The sequence below is a fragment of the Polyodon spathula genome, chromosome 22, assembly GCF_017654505.1.
Source record: "Polyodon spathula isolate WHYD16114869_AA chromosome 22, ASM1765450v1, whole genome shotgun sequence".
In the NCBI taxonomy this organism is placed as follows: domain Eukaryota; kingdom Metazoa; phylum Chordata; class Actinopteri; order Acipenseriformes; family Polyodontidae; genus Polyodon; species Polyodon spathula.
Window position 1 is genome coordinate 373,821 of NC_054555.1, and position 9,418 is coordinate 383,238.

General features: G+C 46.3%; 1 protein-coding gene across 1 annotated transcript; it reads left to right on the plus strand.

Annotated features, from left to right (window-relative positions):
• The first annotated feature begins 179 nt into the window (after positions 1 to 179).
• On the plus strand, positions 180 to 5,713 carry mrpl22 (mitochondrial ribosomal protein L22). The gene is made up of 7 exons (XM_041224053.1): positions 180 to 251; positions 346 to 391; positions 1,042 to 1,177; positions 2,292 to 2,357; positions 2,623 to 2,700; positions 4,097 to 4,166; positions 4,824 to 5,713. Exons 1-7 carry the CDS (start codon positions 224 to 226, stop codon positions 5,030 to 5,032), a joined length of 633 nt encoding a protein of 210 aa, XP_041079987.1. The 5' UTR covers positions 180 to 223; the 3' UTR covers positions 5,033 to 5,713.
• The last annotated feature ends 3,705 nt before the right edge of the window (positions 5,714 to 9,418 follow it).

Genomic DNA, 9,418 nt, shown 5'->3' on the forward strand with positions numbered 1-9,418 from the left:
ACAAACTTAGTTATTCGGCATATAACCGGTTTGTAAAGATTTCAATCAGATGCGCAAAAAAAAAAAAAAAAAAGTGGGGCTAATAATATAAATCAGAGGATTCTACATGATTTATGGTCGATCACAAAAAACATGCATTGTATCGTTTAAACTCCTGGCCACTGATTTTTTTTTTTTTTTCTGCAACAGATTGGCCTGACCTGCTGTAAAGCAGTTGGTCAACATGGCTGCGTCCTGTGCTGTTGGTTTTGGTAAGTCAGCTTCTGCGTGAATTTGTACTTGTAAACGTTTATTTGCCGTAGTTTCCGGGAGGCTCAGCGTGCAGTTTATTTCCTCTTGTTTTAGGTGTTTCCTTGGCGAGAGGTTTCGTGAGATACGCAGAGGCAAGCCGGTAAGCAACACAAATGAAATCCAGCTGCTCGGTCTGTATCGCAGTCAGAGGACACCCTGTATTGAGCGCACGGTCCCGACCCGGTTCCACACTGCTGTGCCCTGAGATGAATGTGCTACCAGTAGTTTTACACATGCAGAGTCTAGATCGTGAATGTACAAGCAGATTCATGCGATTCCAGCCTGTCTTATTTTTTAGAATTATTCCTGTTCTGGAAGCTTTGTAGATTACTGCAGTTTGCCTTAAATCCGTGTCAAATCCATCCTCCGTGTGTACGTTTTGTGTAGTTCGACTTTTTATTGGGTTTCACAAAACAAGAAAGGACTTGCTGTTAGATACTGACATGCTTTACTAGATATCTAAAACCAAAATGAATTTATGTATTGGAAACAGACACTCGGACAGTCAGGTGCTGTCAAAGCAGTAGTGTTGTTAAGTAGAGGGATGGAAATAAGACTCCTCTTGTATTCCAGTTTCACCTGTTCCGCGTTTCAATACGAGCTTCATTAGCCACAGTGTGTACAGGTATCAAGCTCAGGTGTGTCTTACTAAACTCCTAGTAAAACCAGGAATGGATCGAACTGCTGTGCAATGGGAGTCTTCTTTCCACCCCTCATTCCTTTACTCGGGTCTTGTCTTTGCTTTCCCAGGCTGCTTGCACAATGCAGCGTCTTGCCTCAATCCTGCATCCATACAACCGTCGCTCTGGAAGGCAATAAAAACTGGGAGCGAAAAAACCGCATCCTGCACCGGCCACAGCTTCCTGAGGAAACACGCAGAGCAGCCGTGAGCTTCCATCAACTGCTTATTCTGAGCCTGTCTCATTTCAGAGTGCTGCAGTACCTGCTTCTGTTGTGAGCCTGTCTCATTTCAGAGTGCTGCAGTACCTGCTTCTGTTGTGAGCCTGTCTCATTTCAGAGTGCTGCAGTACCTGCTTCTGTTGTGAGCCTCTCTCATTTCAGAGTGCTGCAGTACCTGCTTCTGTTGTGAGCCTCTCTCATTTCAGAGTGCTGCAGTACCTGCTTCTGTTGTGAGCCTGTCTCATTTCAGAGTGCTGCAGTACCTGCTTCTGTTGTGAGCCTGTCTCATTTCAGAGTGCTGCAGTACCTGCTTCTGTTGTGAGCCTGTCTCATTTCAGAGTGCTGCAGTACCTGCTTCTGTTGTGAGCCTCTCTCATTTCAGAGTGCTGCAGTACCTGCTTCTGTTGTGAGCCTCTCTCATTTCAGAGTGCTGCAGTACCTGCTTCTGTTGTGAGCCTGTCTCATTTCAGAGTGCTGCAGTACCTGCTTCTGTTGTGAGCCTCTCTCATTTCAGAGTGCTGCAGTACCTGCTTCTGTTGTGAGCCTGTCTCATTTCAGAGTGCTGCAGTACCTGCTTCTGTTGTGAGCCTCTCTCATTTCAGAGTGCTGCAGTACCTGCTTCTGTTGTGAGCCTGTCTCATTTCAGAGTGCTGCAGTACCTGCTTCTGTTGTGAGCCTGTCTCATTTCAGAGTGCTGCAGTACCTGCTTCTGTTGTGAGCCTCTCTCATTTCAGAGTGCTGCAGTACCTGCTTCTGTTGTGAGCCTCTCTCATTTCAGAGTGCTGCAGTACCTGCTTCTGTTGTGTACCTGCTTCTGTTGTGAGCCTCTCTCATTTCAGAGTGCTGCAGTACCTGCTTCTGTTGTGAGCCTGTCTCATTTCAGAGTGCTGCAGTACCTGCTTCTGTTGTGAGCCTGTCTCATTTCAGAGTGCTGCAGTACAGTATGCTTCTGTTGTGAGCCTCTCTCATTTCACAATGCCAATACATGAACTTAGAAGAATAGGGGTATTTCAGCTCTGGGGTATTTCAGCGCTGGGGTATTTCAGCGCTGGGGTATTTCAGCGGCAGGTCTAACTGTGAAGTATGTACCTTCTCTGCAGGAAGTATACCACTGTCGAAGACAAATTAAATACAGCAAGGACAAGATGTGGTATTTGGCAAAAATGGTGAGTAATTGGAGGCTCCTTGTCACAGAAAGATGTTTTTTTGTTTAGTAACCACTAGAGAGCAGTAGAAGATAAGGCAGCTTGGTCATCAGAACTGAAGAAGAATCTGCGGTTTCTCATCCTCATGTTACCAGCACTCTTGAGTTTTAGCTTCTCTTAACCCAGCACAGTGTGTAACTGAAACAGAACGTCCATAAACGTCCATAAAAAAAACTGGGAGGGTTTGCAGTGTACAGTGCATTGACTGTCTCTCTGTGTTTCACAGATCAGAGGCATGACTATTGAGCAGGCCATTGCACAGCTGGAGTTCAATGACAAGAAGGGGGCGGCAATAATAAAAGAGGTAAGGGACGTGATGCATCGTACTGCTCAATCTGCTGGTGCATCACACAGCACTGCCAGTCTCAGTAGCAAGAGAGGAGCGGGGAGGCACAGCGTAACAGCAGTGCATCACACAACACTGCCAGTCTCAGTAGCAAGAGAGGAGCAGGGAGGCACAGCGTAACAGCAGTGCATCACACAGCACTGCCAGTCTCAGTAGCAAGAGAGGAGCAGGGAGGCACAGCGTAACAGCAGTGCATCACACAGCACTGCCAGTCTCAGTAGCAAGAGAGGAGCAGGGAGGCACAGCGTAACAGCAGTGCATCACACAGCACTGCCAGTCTCAGTAGCAAGAGAGGAGCGGGGAGGCACAGAGAAACAGCAGTGCATCGCACAGCACTGCCAGTCTCAGTAGCAAGAGAGGAGCGGGGAGGCACAGCGTAACAGCAGTGCATCACACAGCACTGCCAGTCTCAGTAGCAAGAGAGGAGCAGGGAGGCACAGCGTAACAGCAGTGCATCACACAGCACTGCCAGTCTCAGTAGCAAGAGAGGAGCGGGGAGGCACAGCGTAACAGCAGTGCATCACACAACACTGCCAGTCTCAGTAGCAAGAGAGGAGCGGGGAGGCACAGCGTAACAGCAGTGCATCACACAGCACTGCCAGTCTCAGTAGCAAGAGAGGAGCTGGGAGGCACAGCGTAACAGCAGTGCATCACACAGCACTGCCAGTCTCAGTAGCAAGAGAGGAGCAGGGAGGCACAGCGTAACAGCAGTGCATCACACAGCACTGCCAGTCTCAGTAGCAAGAGAGGAGCGGGGAGGCACAGCGTAACAGCAGTGCATCACACAGCACTGCCAGTCTCAGTAGCAAGAGAGGAGCGGGGAGGCACAGCGTAACAGCAGTGCATCACACAGCACTGCCAGTCTCAGTAGCAAGAGAGGAGCAAGGAGGCACAGAGAAACAGCAGTGCATCACACAGCACTGCCAGTCTCAGTAGCATTGAATTACCTTTATTGAATATGTTACCCGTTGATTACAATGTCGACAGTAGTATTGTACCATCAGCCTGACCTGGTTTATATCTCCCTGCTACCCCCTCAGTTATTTTGAGACGTTAGTAATTGAAACACATGTGCAAGGTGGGAGCTGTTGAAACACTTAGAGCCCAAGAGAATTTCCATTAGTCTTAAGAACATTTTTTAATCATAAACAACTAAGTGTTTTACTCCTCCCATTTGCAGGTATATCTATAGGTTGAATGCATTGCTAATCTTCATGTCATGTTCCTCCAAATGGTAGAATTAAACTGATATTAGAAAATGTTTTTTACTTAGTTGCTATAAGTACTTAGTGCAAATGAAATAGAACTCCTGATGTAGTCAAACCTTGAATAATGAGTCCTTAATTGTGTGTAGGTTCTTCTGGAAGCCCAGGAGATGGCAGTTAAAAGCCACAATGTGGAATACAAGTCAAATCTGTACGTTGGTAAGTGGATTCCACACTGCATGGGTGTGTTTTTGAATTGCTCAGGTTTTCAGATATAGAAACCTGCCTGCATGCACCGCTATATGCTTTGCTGCAGACCTGCAATGAAAAGTCCTCCTCCTCCCGGGGGTAATGTATAATGTGAAGAGAACTGGTCCAGGCAGCCTGGAGCGCATGTTCATACTGCTGGCTCTGCACAGAAGAGACTGGAACGTGTTCATGTGCCACAGTCTTTGAGCACGAGATGGAAGTCTTGTGTTTTGAGTTTGCAGTTTACAGTAACGGTTTTGCATGAGAAAGGTCTGTTTTTTAACCAGGCACTTGGTCCACTTCGCTTCTTATTATGAGACACTGATTGTCGTTTTGCTTATTTGTATTGATCAGAGTTATATCTTTAGCTTATTTTAGTTCTTTATTCTTTAGACTGTCGTTATGTCTACCCCAGTGTGTCAGTTCAGGGATGGAGATAAGAATCCCATTGCATAACAGTTTGATCCATTCCAGGTTTTGCTATGACTTTATTAAGACCCCCTCTTGAGCTTGTTAGCTGTAAGCCCTGGCTAATGAAGCATGTATTAAAACCTGGAATGGGTGAAACTGTTCTGCAATAGGAGTCCTGTTCCCATTGGTTTGACAGTGTTTCTGTTGTGTTCACAGCCGAGTCCTTCTCTGGTAAGGGTCAGTATCTGAAGCGAATCCGAATCCATGGCAGAGGCATGTTCGGCATCATGGACAAGGTGTACTGCCATTACTTTGTGAAGCTGGTGGAGGGCGTGCCTCCCACAGAGAAGCCGAGGACTGGCTTTGATCAGGCCAAGGAGTATGTGCAACAGCTTCGCAATCGAACCATCATCCACTCTCTGTAGCACAGAAACACATGGCATCCTCCAGCAAGCCATCACACCGTATCCTCCAGCAAGCCATCACACATCATCCTCCAGCAAGCCATCACACATCATCCTCCAGCAAGCCATCACACATGGCATCCTGAGGAAGCCATCACACCTCATCCTCCAGCAAGCCATTACACATGGCATCCTGAGGAAGCCATCACACCTCATCCTCCAGCAAGCCATCACACCTCATCCTCCAGCAAGCCTTCACACCTCATCCTCCAGCAAGCCATCACACCTCATCCTCCAGCAAGCCTTCACACCTCATCCTCCAGCAAGCCTTCACACCTCATCCTCCAGCAAGCCATCACACCTCATCCTCAGCAAGCCATCACACCTCATCCTCCAGCAAGCCATCACACCTCATCCTCCAGCAAGCCTTCACACCTCATCCTCCAGCAAGCCATCACACCTCATCCTCCAGCAAGCCTTCACACCTCATCCTCCAGCAAGCCATCACACCTCATCCTCCAGCAAGCCATCACACCTCATCCTCCAGCAAGCCATCACACCTCATCCTCCAGCAAGCCATCACACCTCATCCTCCAGCAAGCCATCACACCTCATCCTCCAGCAAGCCATCACACCTCATCCTCCAGCAAGCCATCACACCTCATCCTCCAGCAAGCCATCACACCTCATCCTCCAGCAAGCCTTCACACCTCATCCTCCAGCAAGCCTTCACACCTCATCCTCCAGCAAGCCTTCACACCTCATCCTCCAGCAAGCCTTCACACCTCATCCTCCAGCAAGCCTTCACACCTCATCCTCCAGCAAGCCATCACACCTCATCCTCCAGCAAGCCATCACACCTCATCCTCCAGCAAGCCATCACACCTCATCCTCCAGCAAGCCATCACACCTCATCCTCCAGCAAGCCATCACACCTCATCCTCCAGCAAGCCATCACACCTCATCCTCCAGCAAGCCTTCACACCTCATCCTCCAGCAAGCCTTCACACCTCATCCTCCAGCAAGCCTTCACACCTCATCCTCCAGCAAGCCATCACACCTCATCCTCCAGCAAGCCTTCACACCTCATCCTCCAGCAAGCCATCACACCTCATCCTCCAGCAAGCCATCACACCTCATCCTCCAGCAAGCCATCACACCTCATCCTCCAGCAAGCTCTTTTTTGTGTTAACCTGTAAACAATAAACATGATGTCCCATCCATTTCCAAAGGCAATCTGTGTTTTTTTTGTTTCTTTTTATTAATATGTCTCAGACAGAGATAGATGGATTCAAAAGAAAGTGTTGCTGTTGCAGATGGATTAGTTAGATAGGAATTGAAAAACCTTTTAATCAAACATCAGGTGTCTTTCTCCCGAAGCTAGTGCAGTGTGTTTGTGTGTTTTTGTTCCATACTCGGTGTATGGATCTCTACATTCATCTTCTGCCTTGAAAGTTATACAGGTTACCAAAATACAATATGATTTGTTAAAAAAAAAAATGTTGCAGTCTTGATATTTGACTCTCTTTAGACCTGGCTGAACCTCTTTAGACAATGTCTTCACATGCTGTTCGTTCCACTGTAAAGCACTGTCTTCACATGCTGTTCATTCCACTGTAAAGCACTGTCTTCACATGCTGTTCATTCCACTGTAAAGCACTGTCTTCACATGCTGTTCATTCCACTGTAAAGCACTGTCTTCATGCGCTGTTCATTCCACTACAAAGCATTGTCTTCACATGCTGTTCTTTCCACTACAAAGCACTGTCTTCACATGCTGTTCATTCCACTGTAAAGCACTGTCTTCACATGCTGTTCATTCCACTGTAAAGCACTGTCTTCACATGCTGTTCATTCCACTACAAAGCATTGTCTTCACATGCTGCTCATTCCACTACAAAGCACTGTCTTCACATGCTGTTCATTCCACTACAAAGCATTGTCTTCACATGCTGTTCATTCCACTACAAAGCACTGTCTTCACATGCTGTTCATTCCACTGTAAAGCACTGTCTTCACATGCTGTTCATTCCACTGTAAAGCACTGTCTTCACATGCTGTTCATTCCACTACAAAGCATTGTCTTCACATGCTGCTCATTCCACTACAAAGCACTGTCTTCACATGCTGTTCATTCCACTGTAAAGCACTGTCTTCACATGCTGTTCATTCCACTGTAAAGCACTGTCTTCACATGCTGCTCATTCCACTACAAAGCACTGTCTTCACATGCTGTTCATTCCACTGTAAAGCACTGTCTTCACATGCTGTTCATTCCACTGTAAAGCACTGTCTTCACATGCTGTTCATTCCACTGTAAAGCACTGTCTTCACATGCTGTTCATTCCACTACAAAGCACTGTCTTCACATGCTGCTCATTCCACTGTAAAGCACTGTCTTCACATGCTGTTCATTCCACTGTAAAGCACTGTCTTCACATGCTGTTCATTCCACTACAAAGCACTGTCTTCACATGCTGTTCATTCCACTACAAAGCACTGTCTTCACATGCTGTTCATTCCACTGTAAAGCACTGTCTTCACGCGCTGTTCGTTCCACTGCAAAGCACTGTCTTCACGCGATGTTCGTTCCACTGCAAAGCACTGTCTTCACATGCTGTTCATTCCACTGTAAAGCACTGGTGTGTTTGCCTGTGGGTGCAGCTCCACTCAGTGCTGCTGCTGTCTATTTCTCCTTACTCTTCCTTGCTTTTTGTAAGCATTCTGTCCTACTTTCTTTCTTTCGGTACAGCTACCTGGTTTCTTTACTCAACTGGAATTGCTTTAAGTGTATTTTTTTTTGTATTATTAAATGCCATCTCCTGGCCTCAATTCCAGTAAAGTGCCCTCAATTTCAGGTGAGAACCCTGTCCTCTTTAAAAGCTCACAGATCAGAACAAAACATGCAGCTCAAACGGACCAGTGGCAAACTTGCTTTCCACAGTTTTATTTTTATGTTTTTCTACTTTATGCCAAAATATAGTGTTTTAAAAATAAATGATAGCCACACAACTATGAACCCATCTGACATGATGAGGGCAATGGAAGAGGTTTGTTTTCTCTTGCACAGATACTGGTCCAGGCAATGGAAGAGGTTGTGTGTTTGCACAGATACTGCTGTGATATTTAAGTGCCTCAGATTTGTGCCAGAAGTTTGCTGGTGCTGTGAAAAGTTGTCTGCTGAGACGTGAGCCCTCATTCATTCTGTGCAAGGGGCATCATCACAGTGGCCTCAGCGCATTGTTATTGATTTAAAAAGGACACCTCCTGCTCTACAAAGCCTGGGATCAAATCTGTAGCAAGTTCTCAATTTACATTCCTCTCTCTGACAACGTATATCTCAGCGCAGCAATAATGCTGAAAGAGTCACACCAGGAAAAACAAAAAGATTGATGTGCATCAAGTGTGGCTGATGTGTGATGAGTTGGAGACAGCTAGCAGCCTCTCTCCCTGCCAGTATGAGGGACACCACTGCTTTGTATGCTGTGTCCAGCATGCCAGGCCCACAGGTACTGCCGGGTCTTGGATAAGCCAATATCTGCCCAAATGTCACCACTGGGCAAACAAAACTAAAATAAATGAATTCAGCTTCGAGCTTCCATTCCTCTATCGGAGCATGACAGGCGACACTGTAATCAATACTGTATTGATATCATATCAGGGCCTGTGAGCGGAAGGCAGAATTCACTGTTGAAGAGCAGGTCTAGCTTCTGTGCTGTTTTAGGGGCTCAGAGATGCTGAGTGGAAAACGGATTGAAATTCCGTGATGGATGAAGCCATAGCTGCAGTGCACAATGCGGGCCACTTTAAACGTAATGGCTTCTAAACTAAGGAGACTTATCTCTGTTTAACTTGCATACCATACAACGGAGCGCAACAGAAAACATGCCAAGGTTTAAAAATATATTACTATCTCTTCAATGTAGAAATAATCAATTCTTAGGAACTTAACTGCAGCAGAAGATAAAACTAGCAAGACTCAGAACAAAAAGGAATGACACCTTCCTGAATTGAGTTGTTGTAGTCCCTTTTCACTTGCTTCAAAATCATGTGAGTAACTCAGAGTAATTGCCAACACCCTCCTGTATTAAAGGAATGTATTAAATATTAGTGCTTTGCCCTCGGGAGAAGACAAACCCCATTCTAGTTCAGTTAGGGACAAACTGTGACCGGAGACGTCTCACTCTGTACACTCCTTAGTTCCATTATTCTGTCTTCCTCTAGCTCTCCTTTTAAACAATGAATGTGTGTCCTGTAAAGTGCAGCTTGTGTTGGTCCTATTTGCCACAGTGTCGCTCTGTTGCAATAAGCTTTGTAACGTTTGTGTGTTTGAAAACGCATTGTTACAATTGTTGATGTGTAAAACCACTGCTTTGTGTAACCAGTGTGTGTGGGGTCCTGTGTGCT

What these genes read in the sequence shown, in the direction of transcription:
- mrpl22 (XM_041224053.1), top strand. Translation starts at nt 224, where the DNA reads ATGGCTGCGTCCTGTGCTGTTGGTTTTG. An exon ending in GGGCGGCAATAATAAAAGAG is followed by an intron (nt 2,701 to 4,096) that starts GTAAGGGACGTG and finishes AATTGTGTGTAG; the next exon opens with GTTCTTCTGGAAGCCCAGGA. An exon ending in CAAGTCAAATCTGTACGTTG is followed by an intron (nt 4,167 to 4,823) that starts GTAAGTGGATTC and finishes TTGTGTTCACAG; the next exon opens with CCGAGTCCTTCTCTGGTAAG.